Raw genomic sequence first — 21,535 nt, forward strand, 5'->3', positions numbered from 1 at the left:
GAGGAGGTTGTTGGGTATTGGCTGTGGGGCAAAAAAACTAAGCTCCTCATCTGCGGGAAGCATATTTTAAAACCTTAAAAAAATGAGCCCAAGCATATGAAATGATCTAAATTGAGAAAGCCACGAATCCTGGCTTAGAAAAACATCAGTCAGGGTGATTAATTCAGTCTTGATTAAGCGTTCCATTTGTCTATGATATGTCTAAAATTCCAGAATACAAATCCGTCTGTAATGGTCCAATCCTTCCCCCCCCCCCCCATTGTGTGGTTTATCTTTTATGTTCAAATAGCAAAAGCAAATTGTGGCTAATTTTATCGGCGAATCCACTGGCATGTGATTTTTCCAGCGGTAATGATTCCCTCATTCGGGCCTAATTAACTGCAGCCATTAAATGGAGGGAAATGTAATGCCCTGGGTTCCATGTCAGGTAGTCAGAGGAGGACAGCACAGGAGGACTCAATTAGGTCTGTGGTGTTCCCAGGTTATCACACGACATGTTTGCCAATTAAGTGGAGTAGCGTCTGATGTCTATGTGCCTCTGTCGGCACCATCTCAGGCCCGAGCAGCGCAGAAACGCCGTCGCTAGCCTCTCCAGTGAAGGAACAGACACTACACTATGCCCCAAAAAGGCAGTAATTACAGGATGGATGGGAGACTGTTATATAAGTAGGAGGCTGCCGATAGGCCAGGCAGGGCCTGCTGATGCCAGGTTTCAAACAAGTACCAGCAGGATCGAGTTACAGCAGAATTACCAAGGGTAGACTCAGACACATTTCAACATCAGAAGCAGGCTAACACAGACAGAAACAGAGGCTCTTGACTGTTTTGGAGCCTGTGGTGTTGCACGATTGTTTTAGAACCACAAACGATCAAAAGGTAATTGTGATCCAACTGAAATAAGATCCCAGTCTTGACAATATAATGCAGCACTACATCTTCAAAAACATCCAATTTCCCCCCTAAATTATTATTAGTCACAGCAAGAGACATGAGATCTTACAGCTGCTTTAACATATTTCCCCAAGCGAGTGCAGCTCTGTATCGTGACTCAGTAAGAGTGGGAGAGGAAGGCAGAGACAGGCAGACACATTAGCCTTCCCTTATGGCACATTCTGCAAGGCTATAGAAGTCAGTCTGCATGATCCTGACTGTCACTGACTTGTTATAAAAGCATGGCGGGCTGAGGCTGATCCATCACTTTGGGGGGGGGGTGGAAGTCGGGGTGAGAGGACGGCCAGGGGGGCTGGAGGGGGCGAGCGTGGGCGAGGCAGCTCTGTTACCTGTCACTCACCATGCACCACTGCATGACCGCCAACCTCGCCTGGCTTGTGCACAATGGGAGGTCTGGGGCTCCACTGTATGAGCAGTCATTCCCCGCTGCCTCCTCCCAGCAGCCAACAGAGGAAGGCCAAAAGGAGTCACAACACTCTGGACAGGCATTAGTCCTGTATAGACCCTGGAAGACCTCACGGCTTGAGGGCAGTGAATATCTGCTCTGTTTTCACACTGAATCCGCGTTCAATTCCAGAGAGCAAGCCCCGACAGAAACTCCATGAGATAATCTCCTTCAACAAACATACATTGCAATTATCCAGAGCCATTACAATTGTAATGACTGGAGGTGTGAGCAAACTTCTTTAGCAAACAGTTACAGTACGACCAACCCGAAAATACATAACGCTTGCAAAATGTGCAACGTGGTTTCGGAGACAGAATCGTCCCTCACAGCAATTAGGGAGGAAAAGAGATGTGCATATGTAAAAAGGGAGGTCTTATGTCGGGAGAGGAAAGAGAAGAGGAAAAAGCTGAAGTCAGCAACAGCAATAAATCCTCAAAAGCCGGGCTGTTTCTTCCAGTTCTGTCCTGCTCTGTGGACCCCATCTCTGACCGGAAGACAGGGCTCTGTTTAGTCGCTTGAGCAGTGGGGAGGCGAGTTCAGCCCAGTGATCATCCCCTCCCCTGCTCTCCCCCCCGAAGGTGCAGCTTGTCCAGGCGGTGCCTCCGAGGCAAGCCCAGCTGGCCTGTTAGAGGATACTTCCCAGCAGCACCACGGTCTGTGACCACAGCTTGACCTCCAACCAGCTACTCACACTTCCACAGAGGCGAGAAAATCAATAGATCAACCGCCATGAAATGGTGACGCGATTGAGATGAATGATTACAGGGCTAATCCTTATTCATCTCTTCATGGGGCAGTGATAAGTGAGAAGTTAAATGGGCACTGAGGAGAAATGAGAGCAATGAGTGGAATGAAACGGCATATTTAGATTTTGCTTTTAACATAGTGAGATAATATACAGTGCAGCACTCAGAGCACATGCCTGCAGGAAGACGGCACAATCCTGTAAATTCATCGTGTGAATCATGGACAATATTTTGAAGAATTTAATCTGCATCATGCGGGTTAGATTTGAAAAAAAAAACTATTTTGACTGGGAATATTAGGGTTTACAGAAGAATAAATCATGCTTATTATAAAGTTATTTGAATTACAGCAATCAGTAGACCTGCCTTTTGTCGTTCTGGACATATTTCAGTATACAGCAGACTATTTGGAGGATTATATGTTATGTAAAAGATATTTCAAAAGTGTAATTAAACAGTTTTTCTCATGCTCATTCAAATATGTACTACCGGTGATGAAGATTGATTGAAATGTTTTGAGTAGTAAAAAAAACAAGAATCCAGAGCAGCTCCTTGAGGCTGTACTTTGAGCAGCAGCGTTGAGGGCAACATGCTAATATCAGCGTGCTAACAATTACAATCCTTACAGGCCAATGTCTGGCAGGTATAATGTTTACCATGTTTAGCATCCACATGTAGTGTGTTAGCATTACATTTTATTATAAAAAGGCCAAATACTTAACACAGGTTTTTTAAATGTCTTACCAAATAACCCAAAACAGACTGAAATTATAATCTTTTCTGTGGAAATAAATATAAGCATGCACATAAAAAACACATGTTCTGTTCATCTTAATCAAAACAATGTGTAAACAAACAGAATATCACGTTTCACTTACCGTCTCGTTACCAAACAAGATGTCGACGTAAGGCATGACCTTCATCAAGGGTTCTTTGAAGAACTGGCTGATGAAAGGTGCCGAGAGGTTCATGCAGAAGATTTTGTTGTTTTCTGAAGCGTGCTTCGCCACCTTCAGGATGGACTCCGGGGACACAGTGAGGAAGAAACCCTGAAAACAAATACAATATTTATAGACATCAACAGAATCAAACTAACTCATCTGTGCGGTGCCACTGTACACGAAGCATTATCTGGGAAGCACAACATGGGACAGACTGATCTGAACTACAGGCTCCTATGGACTGAAACACTTTAAACTGCTAATTTGTGGGTTTTGGATCCTGACATGGCAATTTAAAATGTGACATGGCTTGGTATTATTGAAGTAACACTGGAGTCAAGAGGGAAGGTACTGCTCAAACATCTATCGGAATGGTTTCTTGGAGCATACACAGAGCTACAAAGAAGAGGAAAAGGGGCAGGAAAAAATTTATCCAGGACAAAGCCTGTGGCCGGGCTCCAAGGCTCGTACTGGAGGAAGCAACATGCACGTATCCGATGATAGGGCGAACAAAAGTCTCGTCTGGACTCTCCTTACTTGGAAACAAGAGAGGCAGGTCCACGCATTGTGTGAATGAATACAAATCAGGTAAGAAAACACCTTTGTGTTTCAGGTGGAAACCTGAAGCGAGACTCTCCTGCAAGCCACACACAAAAACACTCCTCCTTTGATACTGATCTTCTTAACCTTGTTTTTCAGCAACAAGCTGCTCTGTAAAACCACTGTGTCACAATAGGGGCAAAGGAAAGTTTCAGCACAGTGATACATTTAATCTGGCTGAAAAGCTTCCATTGTGGGCTACAGTGGAGTTCTCATTAAAGCACGATGACATTTGCAGCTACAGAGGAGCGACCTCTATGAAAAAGAAAAGGGTATAATACCCATGAATAGAGGGTAGCTGTGTAGTCAATCAAATGTACAAGGCATTACAATACAGCCGTGCTAAGCAGGTGACTTCTTTATTACACATTCATAGAGACGTGTTCCTCGCTGTGCTCTGCTGTGCTGTGCGACCTGTGTTTTCTTTGGCAATGTCTTTAAATGAAGGCCCAGGTCAGCACCTGTGGTTTCTGTGTCACGGTGCCATCTGTTGAAATCTTAAAAAGGTGTTTCAATGGATCTGGGAGCACAAAAGGAGCTCACTCTGGGCTAATGGCCTATCACTGACCCTGACATTTTTCTTTTGCGCCGTGCCAACGTGTCAGAGGAAGGGGAGATTGTTTTCTGACACAAACGGTATTGTTTTGGTAGTTGAAAATAAACTGTCATGGTTACCGTAATGTTAACACTGATCAAAGGCAGGCGGCTCGGTCAAATATCCTGAGGGGTGGTGAACTTTAAAAGCCATGCCACAGCTTCTCTAATCACAAACTGGCTCTGTGTAATTTACTTCTGGCCTCCCTACCACTGCCAGTGCCATCACATGAAATCGCTCACAACTGTCATACATCAAATCAAATCAAATACATAAACCGACCGTTCAACAAATGATCCTTGTCGATCTAACAATAGTCCAATATAAATCAAGAGACAAAAAAAGAAACATAAAATTACAAAATGATGATAATTTATCTTTACAATCCTGTGTTCATAAATCACGGTTTGTTGTTAAGCTGTCAAGATCTTGCAGCATCTGTCCTCCTGATCAATTTACTTAGAACATGAGGGTCGAAATGACTGTCACATCCATTACATCCATGTGTGTTCATATCGGTGCTTATGTTTTATTTAGATAAAGTGCAACCCTCTATGTCGTTATGTGCAACTTGTAACAACAAAAACACAGCTGGACACTGTGAAAAGCAACCAACAAATGAATAATGACATCAAAACGGCTAAATAACAACAAAAACAACAACTTATTGAGAACTCAAAGAATCTGAAATGTCTTTCAGAAAACAAATTAAGTACCTACAAAACATAAGTCATCCGCACTGTTCAATCTTTTCTGTAAAACTTTTGTTGTGAACGTCTTGGTGTTAAAGTAATGCTGCAGGAATCTTGTTCATTAACATACGGGCCATTTGTCCACCAGCCTCCACATGCTGTGACTCCAGTGGCTTGTGGGAGAAAGAAATCAAAAAAGCCTCAGTCTGAGCCATGTGAAATTCCAGTTCCCATCAGTAGTCTCTGCCGACTTTGGAAACGGGAGAAGTTAAGTCTTTAGTGCTGTGGTGCAGATCACGTATCAAGAAAACCAGATCCAGTTCCCCAGGTGTCAGGCAGCCCTGTGAAGTGGGGTCACTATCACATTTCCAGGTCAACATGATCAAAGCGCTGGGTACACTTCATACAATTTCCACCCAGCCAAAACATTCAATAAAGCATTCAGAAATGCTTTTTTCTGGCACACAATGATGCGGAGCGACGTTTGGCCATGTCAAGTGGTAATTTGAGGGAAGAGTTGGAAAGGCAAGGCATCCACTTTCAATGTTTACCCTAAAAAGAGGAATGACTTCCACTTTACGCACACAAAGAAAATGTCTAAATGCTACCCTGAGATGAAATTAGTGGTACTCTAACCATAGACGTCCTCACTTCACAGCAGCAGAAAGCTATCACACTTCCTCCTGCATTGTATCAGTGTTTTCCCCGGGGCTGCTCACATCTAAAAAGCTGGGTGTGATGGATGGCATGGTGTCACTGAGCTTAAAATAAAAGTGGACATCTGAAGGGTAAAAATGATCTATTTTGGGAAGGGCATTTTCATTTGCACCAGCAGCAGAGGTGGTCATGGAAAGGGAAAGGCTTTTCCTTTTTTCCCCGGGTCTATTTTAATTCTGCAGCGATGAGGGGGAGCGCCGTGTTATGAAGGTTTTGTTTGACACTTCCTATTACTCAGGAATGATGAAGGGAATTCAAACCATCACCACTTGACTGAAAAGAGTAATTATGGCCACTGCAATCATAATACATTTGATCAAATCTCTAGATCTAAGTCAAGTTTATTTATACAGCCAGAAATCACACATGTCTCCCAGAGGGTTTTACAATCTAAAGGCCCTCTACTTTTAAAGTTGTTCTTATCTATACTTTATATTAACAATAGATGAAATCACTGAATAATGTCAAACAGATCACTGCCTGGTCACAAACTCTCAGAAGAGAAAGCTCTGATAATCCCGCTGTACATTACATGAACATTAATGTATACATCTGATGAATGTGGAGCACGTGGCAACAAAGGAGCCAGATATCTCTGCAGGGGCTACATGAGTTTTTAAAGAGTCTAAAAGTAAACAAAAAATACTTCCAGTTGCCAAGGGGGCCAGAAACGCACTTCCAAGTGAATACTAATGTTCCTGAATATCTGTTGATTGTATTTCTAAGGCATTTTCTTCCCTACACTTGCTGTAAGTACTCCATAATGTTATCATATGTCAGTGTTGTGTTTACCGTTTGTTGCACTGCTTCCTAGTGGTCAAAACAAATGCCGTTTTAAAGCTGACTCATATTAGCACCACTTCAACAACCATAGTTTCCACATCCACATCCACTTCAATGAAAGCCGTGACGACAAATTCACGGATGTGTCTTTGGTTTCCTGTTTTGATGCAGACTCATGGGTTGTAGCTAACCTTTGTTCAACCCCTTGCCTCTGTTGGCTGAAAGAAACAGTTATTGTTCTAGCTGTGGGTCCTTACCCTGTTTAGTACAATGTTACACTACTAAACTACAAAGTCTAGAAGTCTATAAATGCACTTTTCCTTGTACATGTGATGTTTTGGTGTTGTTTTTTAGTTTTGTTTCAACTGTCAAATGGGAACTAAGTGTTTTTTTGTTTCTCTTATTTTCCTACGATGCTATTATGATTGGCTGTGAATAAGAAAATATGAAGGCCAGACCATCTATTTATATATTTTTTTTTCCTTGAGAAAGGGGGAATATAAGATTATTTTCTTCTCCCTGCTCCTTTTCGGGTATGGTGTGCTTATAGAGACATGTTTTGTAAATAATTGTTATCCATGAAGTTGTGCAAACCATGAACGGAACAAATAAAAATGAAATGAAATAAAACACAATATTAATAACGTATTAAGGGACCCCTCTGCTAGGATGGACAGACGTGATACAGGTGGCACTTTTAGGGAGAAGAGAGAACTACAAATAGTAGAGTTACAAAGTAGTAAAACAAAAATACAGGCTTTTGCTCCAGTGATAAACTCCTCGATGTCAGAAAACCCCTGTGTGCAAACCAGCAATGTATCATCGCTTCTCAAAAGCCGCCCAATCCATGCTATCCCTGTCATTACCATACTGTAGACAGCCCCCCCATCATGCTCTCTGGTGCACAGGGTTCATTACACAGAATTAGATGTCACACAGATCAGAGCGCGCGTGAGGCCACACACTGCTCTCCTCCTCGGTTATCTCTGTAAAGCACCATTGCGAGGGGGATCGATAGCTGAGGTTTGGAGCTTCATTAGCTCAGTATGACTCCATCTCCATCAAGACACCTCTGGCACGCTACGCCAGTGTTGCGAGATATATTTTACTCCCCGATCCTGAAGGTCCTGCTGTTTTACACACAAACACACAGGGACAAGCAAGACCTTCACACATGATGAAAGGGGGCGGGGGGAATCTGTGTCAGTCTCTGGCTCGATAAAGAAAGAGGACACACAAACAGAGGTAAGTGATAAATGGTGTCACAAAGGGCCTTGAGGGGAGGGAAACAAAAATACAAGGATGAAAAGAGCACATTTAAAGCTTTTCATTTTCAAAGGAAAAGGAGTGGAGGGGGGGGGGAAGCTACAAAGCAAGTGAGATGTTCACAATACTAATGATGTTTTGTTTGCATCGAAACGGCCAGTTGGTTTGATTTAGAAACAAGTTCAATTAAACCAACACAGAAGATACATGTGTAACCACCATGATTCAGCATTCCCTGCACTTTTAGGACGTTTGATCCGACTGCAAGGCAATTCAACCGCACTGATAGCATCTGCCTCTTCTTCCTCCATTAAGAATCGTGTTCTAGTGAAGCTTATCAGACATCTAGGAATTCATCCACTTCTTGTGAGGGAGCTGGAGGGAGGCCAACTGTACTGGAAACAGAAGGGAGGGCTGTGCTTTTAAAAGGCGGCTTTGAGATGAGGGAAAGGGGGCTATCATGTCAGCCAGGATCTCGAGGGCAACATAAATGTGCCACAAATGCTGGGTTTAACAACTGGGCAGAGACCTCACTTACTAACTGCTGCAGTATTTATTTCTAAAACATATTCTCTGGTTTTTAATATTACCCTCATTTTATAGCTGGCGGATATTTATCCCGCAATGTCGTGAAAGGTCTCCTGATGTGTAAAGAAGCAGCGAGGAGGTTGTGGCGATAACCACACATACCTGGCCAAGGTCGTCTTAATGAGCGGGATAAAACAAGACATTAGAGCTGACCACAAAGCACTTGAGGGGAGCGTGTGTCACACTACCAGCCTGCAATTTGTACAACCATCAGAGACCATAATTACATTAACCTCAGACGCCTCAACTCTGCAGAGCAAAAGAGGTTACTCCTCGCCTAGGAAGAAAAAAAAGATGTTTAACCCCAACTCTATGTTAAGGTTTTGTTGGCATCACAACATGGGATGAAACCATTTGATTTGAGTGGTATCTCACTAAATGTAATTGGAGATCAGCTTCAGGGTCTCTTCAAATGGCCGCCTTTTGCTCTCCTGTTAAGCTCTACAGTTTCAAAAAATGTGTTGGCCGGGGGAAGAGGCCAGCCTGAGAGGGAGAGCGGGATGCCAAGGAATGTACTTAAGATCTAAAACAGACAAGATTTAAAGCCAAGAGCATTTAAATGCCAATACTAATCCAGAAAATAATTCACCGCATAGCACAATCCGACTCCCTTACAGATACCATATGTTACCTCCGTGAGGAGATGAAAAGAAAAGAAACGATGCCAGAAGAGATGCTTTCTTCTTCTCAAACGGTGTTATCTTGGTAATGAAAAGAAAAACCATTCTCCTCTCGCTCTCTTTTAATGTTCTAAAGCTAGTCTATATTTCGACTCTCTCCGGTTCCTACTGTTGTTCTTGCCTCCATCATTGGGAGATTAGCCAAGAACAAACTGTTTGGTTTGCAGGGAGTTAAAATTCGCTAATGCACACACTCTCAAGTGTCCTTGTCTGCCACACTGCACTTAATTAGCATTTTAGTGCAAGCCGTTCTCTCTCCTTCAGTGCCTCTGAAGGGGAAACATCACTCCGACTCACACAAAAAAACACGCAAATACACTTATGGAGTCAAGTTGAGCTCCTGTAGTTTCTTACAGTATTTGGGAACAGGATGGGGAATGGAAAGGGGAGTTTGTGGGGGTCGATGGAAACATGGGATAAAAGTCTGATGTGAAAACAGATGTCGGGCTGCGGAGTTGTCTTTTCTGAACTAGCTTGAAAGGACGTATTAATATATGGGTCAGATGTATAAAGCAGAGGTTCAGTGTTGGAGTGTCGACACTGCAGAGGGGTTTCTAGTTTCAGTGACTCGAAGGTTGCGCACAGACAGAAACTAAATCTCCGCAGACATTCCTGCTGCTGGGAAGTGAACATTTCCAAATGTGCCACTCCATGGATGTAAATGAATTAGTGCACTTAACTTGAACACTAAAATGAGGAGCCGAGGAGACAATCTTTCACTGTTCACAGTCTCGCCGGTGAAAGCTAGTGCACCAGGTTGGAAAATTACAGGTAATTGCTGAAGCCATTGAATCCAGTTTGGTTTTGGTTGAAAGACTAAACTAACAAAGCTCTGATTGCTGAAAAGACAAGGGCAGGGAGCTCAGAGGCCCTGTTGCTAGGAGTTAATTTGATACATATTTCTCCCCCTTGAAATGTCTGAGGTACTGGCAAGAGACGGCGAAAAAAAAAAAAAAAGTGAGAGGGAGGGTGAGACCCCCGCTCTCCCTGCAAATACTATCCATCTGCCATATTACATTTAACCAGCATGAGAAGCTAAGGGAGCGCCCTTGCACAATATTGTGTGAAGGCTGTCAAACTCAATGCAGGAGCCCGGTGCCCAACTGCTCAAAGCCGAGGACACGAGGCCGCTTCAATTCTGTCTAATAATAACAACTCCTGACTGTGCACTCGGCACCAGCGAATAGGAGAACACGTGGCATGAAAATAACTTTTAATTATTCATGCCCGTTTAAAAAAACAAAACAAATTGAAACTGTAATATGATGGCCCCAGGAAGAAAACAGCTATCAGCGGCTGATCGCCAAATAAGAATTTTAAATGAGTGTAAAAAGTTGGGGCAGGTTTTAAGGGGAAAAATGTTTTTCACTGAGCACACATGATTACTTGCTGGTGTCTTTAAAGTGCTGCTTTAGGTTGTGTCTGTGGTGTGATCATGTATGCCATTTCTAACTGGTTTACATTTATGATTTCACACTTTGTTTAGAAGGGTTACTCAAGCAAGTTATTTTTTTTTTTCGGAACCCAAGCTTATAAAACAATCCCCGATGACATCAAGCTTTACTTTCTCATTCTTTAAAACGTTTCTCCAGAGCCGCAGCCATGTTTTTCAATATAAACTCCTTCGACAGACTTAGTAGCATCCCTCATTACTAGTAAATGAGAGCTTTATGGGTAAATGTGGTGGCACGACCCTGCTCTTGTAATTTATTGTGTCTATATAAATAAACTTGCCTTGCCTCGTGTCATATGATTAATGCTATCACTTTGAAGAAAGTATTTTGAATCACATTCTTATTAAAAACATAATACAACTTACCAATGATTCGGTTTACAAATCATACAAAAAGCAATAAAGCAGGACCTTTAAACGGGAGAAGCTGAAACGGTGCATTTTAGGTATTTCACCTTGATGTATGATTTAAAAATGATATTCTGTCAACTAATCTATTACTTGTTTTAAACCTAAATCAACACATATTTCCTTTTATTTTGCACTTACTAACTTTCAATTATCAAAGCACACTGAACTCCCCCTAAAGGTTTGAGTATCTTTGGACCTCAGGGACATAACGCGGCTCTAACACTTTACTGCTCTTGCAACAGCAGTAAAATCAAGCTCAGAAAAATCAATTGCCAGGAGGCAAGAAGTGTGAACTTACATACCCTAAGCTCAATTTCCTTGAAAGTGGAGGTCCTAAATCAAATCAAGCCAAGCCAATGTACCGTGGAATTATGCAAAAAATGACAAAGCTATATAAAATGACAACTGGTAAGAAATACCGTCAAGGCTAGGACACTTTAGAGCTTGTTTATTCACTCCACATGTTTTTATCCTCCTGGTGCTGGGATGCTGCTGCGAGTCAACTCGGACTTTGTTTTATTCAGGCCAAGAGGGAGACATATTGAGTGCACACAGATGATGTAAACATACAAAGAGGACGAGCAGAAACAGTGCTCTCGACAGAAAGTCTCGCCGCTGCAGGAACACGTCGTAAAAAAGACTGTCTCGATGCTCTGTTATTTTGATCGTCAAGAAAAAGGGTCAGTTGCTGCTAAAACTTTAAATTGCCTTAGAGATTCACTGCTGAGTGAAGAGTACTCCCCTACCTGTGCACGGCTAATCACAGCTGGTGGAAATACTCCAGCAGGACTTCAAAATCTTAGTGATCAAAAGAACAAAAACAGCAAAGACTGAAAGCACAGAAGGAACTTCCAACGTTTTAAAGTAAATGCATGATAATGACATTAAGGTTGGCCACCGTTCTCTCTGTGAGCAATGTGAAAGTTATTGCTCACTACTGGACATATTTCTCCCTCAAAGCACATTAGCATTAGCAGTGTACTAAGAGCTTCTCCCACTTGAGAGTAGCATCCGAGGCTAAGATAAATAATCACAGCCATGAAATAAGAGTCTTTCTTTAGCATCTAGCAAAAACTAAAAATCACAAAATGCAGATGCTGCTGGTAGGCGTCAGGGTCGTCTGCCAAAAGCACAAGTAACAGGGTGAAGCTATGTGTGAGATGGTCAATTCAAATCGTTCAGAGGCATTAGCATGCCGCATGCCGCTTGCCTTTGATAATTCTGCAAGACTTATTAGGCGCAGCGTGGTTACCATTGCCTCTCTTTTGGACAAGATGACAAATACACATAGAATATATTATTTCTTATCTACATGGATAAACCAGACTTATTTGATTGGATTAGACTAATGCAAGGTAGACAGTTTAACCCAAATTAAGACTGACTTATTTAAGCTTTAAAAAAGGTAGACTACTATTGATATTATGTTTCCACGGTCATAATCAGTGACACTAGTTGACTTGAAACCAACTCCCAAACAAAAAAGGCATTGACTTTGCTTGCCCTAAGTGACCTTTATTTTCCAGGTTTATATTCAAATGTTAACCAAATGACCTGAATCAAAACCAAAGGAAAATGCAAATGAATGTGCATTTTCATAAGTCACATGCTAAATCTGTGTCCATTGCACTCCTTGCATATTGCAGTTACTGAAACACCAACATTACACCACAGCAGGTGTAAAAACCTTGCAATATTATACATATATTTTATTATTGGCTTTCTATACATTTCCAGCTCATCAAACAAGTGGGTGGAACAGACCTTTAGAGTACTGTATACAAATCTGTTCCACTCATTCACTTTTCTCTACAGAAAATTTTTTTTAATACCACTCTGTTGTGCAACAAATAGAGATGTTGGACACATGCATTATCACTGACAGGTGTAACGTATAGTACTCCAGATTTATGATCACAATTTAACCAATAAAACAAAATGTCCTCCTCCGCTCTGTGTGGATTATAAACCTCTTTTGATAAAGCCACAGAGACGACCAGTCACTCTCGCCTGATTTATTATGACAAGAGCCTCTCAGACAGGACAGGCGAGTCATCCTCAGCTTCTACAGCCACACCCATTTTTCTAAAAAATCCAATGTGCTTGTTATTTCTAAGTGGGGCAGCCTAAATTAAACGCACAGGATGTGGAGTGCTGGATCAGAAATGTGTGAATCACCCCTAAATAAAACAGTTTAGTGACAGTACAGTGCAATAAGTAGCAGTGTTTGGTGACCCGGGAATTCTCCCTTTTGAAAGACAAAGAAATATTAACTAAATGTGTTAGTAGTCATTTTGGTTGAAGAGTATCCATTACTTAATGTACACCCACACTTCTCAGAGCTTAGCCACAACATGAAAAATGACCACTTAAGGGAAAAATAAACGTATAAAGCTAGTCTGTGGAACGGGAGGTGGAAGGTTGGCTTCTAATTGCTGGAGGGGAGAGAAACCATGTTAGAGTAAACAAAGTCTGATCGATGGTGGGGATTATATCAGAAAGAGCCTTTGGCCTTTGGCCAAGACGAGCAAACACACTGGTCTCTGTCTCTGCTGCAGATGGAAAAAATAGCAAAGGGAGAAAGCTGGGGAGTTAAAAGCATTATATTTCACAGAGGGGAGAGCAGATAGAGTGTAGTACAATGCCAGATATGACATGTAGCCAACTATATCACGTCTTGGCTGTTTGTATCACACAGAAATGCCAGCAGATAAGAGGGCAGTATTGGGAGTTTGATGGAAGGCTGTTCGGCTGGGGGCTTAGCTTTGGGTCAGGCTATACTCCCACGGCGCTGCGGTGCTGTGTGTTAAACCCCTCCATCACCACATGCACAAGTTCACCGCACTGTTAGCTGGTCACAGCCGGGAAGAAATGTATTCTGTATACTGCCTGGCTTCAATGTGGCAATTGCAATTCACATAAGCCACTTAAGCAAATCTGCAGAGGGAGAGAAAAAGGTATAAAACTGAGAGGGGCTTACGAGTTATTGGAGCCTTTTAAACACGGAGGCCCCACATCAGGCAGGGGTTTCCTTTTTTACCCAAGTCTTGTAAATGAGTTCACTCTATTGCCTTTAAAACCCTTGTAAAGGTATTACATCTGGAAGAGACATAATTCATTACCCTGTCTGTAACATGTTTAACGTGAAGATGTAATGCAGGCAAAAGTGCTTTGGTCCCGGTTGCAAGGATTTAAAAGAAGAAGGGAAATAGGTATGTGCGAAATGTAAGCTATTCTGTCTGGGTTGTCATTCAGCACAAAAGGAATACTAATGACTATTGGATCCATTTAGTGGCTCACTCATTTGTGATTTATATTAATGGCCTGTGTATTGGTTTCTCCACTTCCAACAGGACTGTGTTCTGCTAAATTTCACCATAATATTCATGTCGATAAGCAGGTGACGACTTGGAGAAAGGACTGATTATATCTGCTAATCCCCAAAGAAATTAGGCGAGATTGATGAAAGCGTGCATATACTCCACACAAAGCCTAGGGAGTCTCTAAAAGCTGTTACCATGGTGGTATCCCATTAGAATAACAAACATTTCCCCTGGATGTTTAACATCGCTTCCCAGTGAGCACAGCCCTCCCTAAACCTCCCCTCACTCCCTCGCTCTCAAGCACCTGCCTTCACATTTTCCACTTCTAAAATTCCACCAGCCGCTTGGAAAAGAAAAAGGGAAAAAAAGAAGGGTGAAATATGAAATACAGTTACGAGAAAACTCGAGTGCCAAAAAAAGGACTTTTCTTCAAACCCGTAATAACTTTCCATGGGAATAGGGAGAAACTTAAAAAGAATAACACTTCCCCTTGATTTTCTACTCCTACCACTTTTTTAAGCAGGCAGTGCATTTCCTGGAGTGATAAGGGCTTAGCCAATGTAATCCACAGAGGACCCTTCTCTGGCATGCCTGGAATCAAGAAACCTTTCCCTCTCGAAAAAAGAAGAAGAAGGAAAGTAGAAAAAGACAGAGAGAGAGAGCCAACAATAGGTTTGGGAACAAGGAGGAGCGGCAGCCAGCATGCCATCTCCCACACATGCTGGCGAATGCAAATTAGCATGTGTGGAAAGAGCAGCCGGACTCGCCTCAGCTGGAGATCAACAGAGGAATATTGATATGACAATGCGAGGGGCTTCCCTGACTCAGACAGCAGGGGCCACCGAGGAGGCTCTAATTGGCCTCACGCGAGGAGGGGGAGGGGGGCCACCCATAAATGTTTCACACAGATTGATTCATTATCAGTTTGCTCTACAGGCAGGGTGGGCCTCGTAAAAGTGTACCATGTTGAACTGGTGGCATGTAAGTCACTGTCACCGCGGCAGGACAGAATATATCATCCCGACCTTTCACTTCAGATATTGAAATGAGAGCCAGTAACATGACTTGCCACACTGCAGGACTACTACTCTTGCATTTCAAAACGCAGGAGTAGAAGGATAGTGCAATGATAGGTGACAGAGCAAGGGAAAACATCAATAATTTACGAACGTCTCTTCTGTCAGGATATGCCAAGCTATGATGTGCCGTCTTTTTTTTATTGCACCAGACGTCAAAGCTGGCAGGCAAGTTTGAGGTATAAATATTCTCTTGATTAAGAAGTGACTGCATGTTCAAAATAAAACATATTCCGTCTGTGTTGTCATTCAAAATAGATCTGAAAAGTTGAAGCAATAAATGAAGTTGGCTGACACTAGTAACTTCTGGTTTATATGAATGGCCAATGAATGGCTTCTGTATCATTAGGAAAGCTTACACTTACTATCTACTGTAACAGGCTGCTGCACGAGAAGTCGTAACATTTTACAGCCAAATTCTCTTCCGTCTCATAATGCGGTTGAACTGACGTGTTTTGCTCTGTGATAAATGTGCACAAATTATTCAATAGACCACAAAAACTAATCTGTCCGTTGAAAAAGAACTGCGGGCTGCACAGACACGCAGAGCTGCTGAAGATCACTGGCAGCCATTTAAGAGCCGTGAGAAAGGCAGTTGAGCATCTCAGCTTCTCGCTGGGTGGTTGGATACATGTGGTTGACACATTTGCATCTTCAAAGATGCACACAGACAAACTCAATATGTGTGAGAATGTCTGGGCGGCATGTGGAAAACCCCAGTCCTTCCTCTGAAGAGGTTTCCTCCCCCCTCTCAAATAGCACGTTTTGGAGGTCCTTTATCTGTCATGCAGTTGCTTCAACAGCGAGTTGTAAACAAGCTGCTTGGACTGGACGCACAGCGAAACAGTTGCTGTATAGTGTGCAGTGATGTCTGCTCTGCACCATATCCAAAAGGCTCTGCAGGAAACTACAAATCAGGAGCCATTACACAGCAACACATCTGACAGGAACGGTGCTGCACATTATTTGAGCTCCAACACTCATTCACTCAGTGTCTCTTCCAATGAGCGTGAACAATGCAAGCACGAGTGTGCATTGTGCTGCAGAGCAGGAGACTCCTCCTCTGAACTGGGGCTAAATTACAAAAGAGCCCTGTGCAAATTAGACGTGATGGCTTCATAATACGTCTGAAGTGTCAGCTTCTCCAGAAAACCTATCCCCAGGCTACGCTCACGAATCGACGCTTTGAAGTTCCAATTATTCCTGCCAAACCGCTGCAATCACAGCGCTGTAAAACAATCATTCTAGCATTACAAAACACACACAATCAATGTTGACTCAGTTGTTGGCAAGGACAAGGTTAATAACTTAAAGTATGCTTTTATAACTTGATGCATTTCATCTTTCTTCAAACAGATATCAGACTTGGCATTTAAAAACATCAAATGGGTTTTTGTTCCTTTTGAGTTTTACTTTTGAATGACGTCCTGAAAGAAGATTAATATTTCTCAAGTGTTTGTAGTGGTTTTAATCCTGACAGATCATTTGTTACAGACGGAGGAAGAGGACCGGAGGGAAACGGCTGCATACCATCCATCTGATGCCTCCTGATATTCATTTGGTGGGGAGAATCTATTCAAGTGTTCCATAAGAATAAAGCACAGAGAGGACTCACACATCCAAAACAGGATCTGGCAGGTGTGCCGAGAAATTTTATATTACAACATGACCTCTTACTCATACATAATTCTGCTTGCAAATAAATAAATTACATTTGCAATTTGGTACACCACCAAAAGGGTGCTACTGGGTGCGAGCTCTGCAGACAAAGAAATGGGCTGAACCCAGACAGGATGACTGGGGTCAAACACCTCAGTTGAACCGGAAGAAAAGTGACCACAACGGTTGAGTAGAGAATAAAATGGAGCCAGAGGGAGGCAGGAAGAAAAAAGGAAAAAAAAGCTTAATGTAAACACTAGCTAAGAAGTATTTACTCACAGGGCTAAACATTAAAGCGTCTTCTCATCCTTAATTAAGTCTTGTTCATATTTCCCAACAACGGGTGAGTTATATATATATAGAGATGCATCAATATTGTCTCCTCAACTGCGCCTGCTACATAATTAATACACACACTGACATGACATGGATATGATATGACAAGAGTATCAGAGGCGAGGAGTTAGAAGAAGAGCGAGTGAATGCATTTTTCATGAACTGCAGAGCTCCCCAGTCAAAATTCTAGACATGATGTTTCAGTTTCAGAGACGAAAACGGGCACCGAGGGCAAGAGAGGCAAATGTATGAAAACAAACCCGGGAAATCACATGCAAGAGCACTCGTACTGATATTTCCACAACTCTGATCACACGTCCAAAGGTCGCCTTTGATCAGCCAAGCGACTCCCTCTTGGCTATCTGTTTGGGGTCCTGTTCAAAAAGAAGAACTGCAAATGTGAACATCCTCTCATTTTGTGTTGTACTTCCACTGATGTCTTAACATCTGATGGGCTGTGGCGTTGCTGCAGCCGCTGATACTTAATAAAAGTGAAGGCTGGGTTTCTTTAAGGGTAGCGTTTTTCCATTTCTTTCACCATTCCTCCTCAGATTGCTGAAGCCATAAATAGCCTCGATTTCAAGTTCTGTGGAGGAGATAAAACTTCACACAGGTGGAGAGAAGAATTAGTTTTGCAGTGTATTTGGACAGAGCTGCTGTGCGACTGGGCGAGGGGCCTTACAGGGGCCATTCCTCCTCATTCAGAGCCATTACCACCCCACTGTCACTGTCAGTCTGTCCTCTCACCCATCACAGGACCCAGAGCAGCTTCACAGCCCGCCTCAAACCTCACAACTAAATCACATTCTACGCACAAACGGCCGGAGTCGTGCAGCATCTACTGCATCTAATCTAATCTGTCCATCTCCTGTGTCTGTCTCCACACACACACACACACACACACACACACACACACACACACACACACACACACACACACACACACACACACACACACACACACACACACACACACACACACACACAGTATCAGGAAAGCCAGGCTAACATGAAAGCCAGGCTAACATCTCAGCACCTCAATCATGTACGTTTCCGCCGTGTGTGGTTATACAAGAGTCGGTAATGCAAATCAGAAATCAGGATTTGCTTCCATAATTGGGGCTTTATCAGCTCATTAAGAAACAGGAAGGCATTGCTGAAATGAGCATGCAATATTCCCATTAAAAGCGCTAAAGGAGAGAGTACTTGGAACACATCACCACAAGTCCTTGGGAGAGAGGGAAGCAGCCGTGATTGATAAGGTTACTATCTTTCCTGCTAAAATAAAACACCTCGGGGAAGCGGCAATTTAGCAGAAAGAACAGAGTGAATGTCCTCAGGTGGCCCTGATGGCCACTTGTCCGCCACCTCAGTGTTATAATGCCCGATACAAAATGGCACATCTTATTAAAGATTTGACAGATTTATTATAACAGTTGTTTAACCTCTTTATAATCAAATCATGTTAGGGGGTCAAGGAGACTCTCTCCCACTGAATTACAATCATGTTAGCTTGATTTAAAGGGACAGTGTGTTGCATCTGGGGGATCTATTAGCAGGGATGGAATATAATAGGTTTTCATTAGTGTTTAATCACGGCCGTTGTGTTTTTGTTAACTCAGAATGAGCCTTTCATGTCTACATAGCGAACAGGTCTTCTTTTTGTACTCTGCTATAGATAGTGTATTTGGCTTTTAGGCCACCTTAGTTTTCTGACATGATTGAACAATTGTGCCATTTGTTTTGCGCCTCCTAAAATAATGTCATGGTGAGTATGGCCTCGGAGCAAGGTTAGGGTCCTGAAATATGCTTTAGCGTTACCATGGGTTTAGCACTCACAATGTGTTGTGTGGCGGGATCCAGCACATGTTCTGTTTACATCCAGTAACATTCAAAGAAGTACATAGGGGGGGATATTAAAATAAATACATTAACACTTTTTGTATAATCCAGTATAAAAAAAAGACAAAAGAAAACTTCTCCCTGCTATTATATTATGTGAAAAGAAAATGATATACTGAAATAGTCGAGCCTTGATGGCACAAACTGTACTGCTACCACTCAAAGATGTGACCGGCAGGATTCAAATGAGCTCCTATTGAAGTGAGTGGGCAAAGGCACATTAACCCCACAGTATGTGCATGACAGACAGACAGGAGGGGTGTTTCATGTACAGTAATTGCTGCAGCTCAAAGAGCTCAGAGGTGAGATCTGAGCATACAATATGACAATGAAGGAAGCGTGTCATTGGGCCTGCAGGGAGAGGACTGTCATTAGCTACAGGACGTTGATGATTGAGTAACACTTTCTTACTGCTGCAGAAGAAAAACAACCGAACGCCTTCCGCAAAATCAATACAGTTTGAGCCGTCAGAATGCAAATAGCGACATTCTGGCTGCATGACACGGGATGATGCGCCATTACTTATTCTTGCTCCATTCAATGTCATCATTAGCCTTTACAGGTTCAAATCCGCTCAATAAAGGGCGTTATTTCCAAAAGGATAAGCGCTGCATTAATCCTTTTACGCTGCTTTCAGCAGGATAGAGTCCCCCACACTAATATGAATGTGCTAGGTGTCAAGAGTGAGATGGCTAATCCTGATAACTCTGGATGTACAGTCAACTTTGCAGATGGCTATCTGCCCTGGACTAGCACTCTTAATAGGCGCAGGAACAGGATGTGCTTTTAAAGCTGCACTTCCCGAACGTCGCCTTCAAAGAAAACGATAATTTTCAACGGGGCTTTCTGAACTGAGAAGATAAGCCAGAGAACGGGGGAGGACAAAATAAAAATGATGCTCGCCACAGAGAGGAAAAATAGCTTCCTGATATAGTCCTAGCTCCCTCTTTAAAGCTGACACCTAGAACATACAGTTTATCAATTATACATGAAGCCAGAATCCATCTTCTGTTGGCAGCTTGTTTGGATCCGGCCCGAGCCCTCTGAGTGGTGAAATGTGTCTGGGAGCCCCCATCCCTCCTGTCGCCTTTTTCCACTTGCAGCCTGTCCTTAAATCAATCCCTTTTTAGGCCTGAATTTATTTTTGCTGTAACAAATCTGTCTTGGCAAATGATGTCACATAAGCGGGGAGAATGACAGCCTGATGTCTATGCGGGGAACAACCTTGCTCCAGCAGCCTCCTCCCAAGGTGAGTAATCATGCTGAGGAGCGGTGCAGTGTGTGGATGCCAGCCAGAGTCCAAACAAACCCAGAGTCTGTTGCTCAAGATAAACAAACCAATTAGGGGAAAGGCATGTTATTCCTCAGTTGGTGGGATATTTGCTAGATGGAAAATAATCAATGCATTCTTATTTCCACGGGGTGAAGACGAAAAGTCCTGAGCAGAATAAAATCTAGGCAGCGAGGGAGAATACAATTATTCATTAGAAAAAATAAATAATGGGACAAACTAGCTACTAGTCATGTAATTAATCCATGCAGGCTCAGTGGAGAGAGGAAAGCACAGAGGGGAAGATTCATCATAGCTTTTCGCCCCTCGCTCCCAGGGATACATGCCCTTCTTGTGTGGATGAGTCAGCTTACATCTTCTGACAATTGTGAGCCAAGGGCTTTGTCAAAAAGGAACCACAGTTATTGTTTTGATTGGTTCCCCCTTGTTATGTAGGCAGCCCAAAATGCTTTCAAATATGATTGCACCACAGCATCGGAAAATAAGGCACGCACATAAAGAACATCAAAAAGGACAATCATTTGGCACTCTAGCACTGTCCCTGGCCTCTCCCCCACGCTGGAACAAGCTGCCCTATCAGTAATAGCAGCGAGCGGCACCGTTGGCCAGCCAAAGCATTAGACAACTGGGCTCCCGGTGCATGACATTCAAGCTGGCCAATAAGGATGGACATGCTAATCAAAGTGGCTCTGGCCTCCCCATCACAGTGAGGCTGGAGGACTTTGCCCGCTCAGGGTGGATGTGCAGCTGCTCTGGCGGCATTTCCACTCACTGCCCCCTCAGGGCACAGGCACCAGGCTCACCGCTGGCACAACAGTTTAGATGCCGGGGAAAATAAAATGAAAAAAAACGGCTAACGACGCCACACATGAAAAAGAAATCACAGCCAGCTTGTTAGCATGGCAAGGAGAGATGGAAAGAGGAAGAGTGAGACAGAGAGAGGAAGGAGAGGGGGGAAAAGAACTGGGTTAAGAGATTTAATGTGCTGCTGAAAATCTGACACTTGCCAGAGGTCCAAATGTTCCACCAGAGCAACGGCATCCCAGCAGGCTAAGTCTCTATAAAGCCTCCAAAGCT

General features: G+C 42.9%; 1 protein-coding gene across 2 annotated transcripts in view; it reads right to left on the minus strand.

Moving 5' to 3' along the window:
- Positions 1 to 21,535, minus strand: part of LOC117465257 (adenosine kinase-like) — a 99,093-nt gene that overhangs the window by 24,671 nt on the left and 52,887 nt on the right. For both annotated transcript variants that reach the window (XM_034108193.2, XM_034108194.2), the window contains one exon: positions 3,024 to 3,194. In XM_034108193.2, coding sequence (XP_033964084.1) covers positions 3,024 to 3,194 — 171 coding nt within the window. The remainder of the gene's footprint in view (positions 1 to 3,023; positions 3,195 to 21,535) is intronic.

The sequence above is a fragment of the Pseudochaenichthys georgianus genome, chromosome 19 (genome assembly GCF_902827115.2).
Source record: "Pseudochaenichthys georgianus chromosome 19, fPseGeo1.2, whole genome shotgun sequence".
In the NCBI taxonomy this organism is placed as follows: Eukaryota; Metazoa; Chordata; class Actinopteri; order Perciformes; family Channichthyidae; genus Pseudochaenichthys; species Pseudochaenichthys georgianus.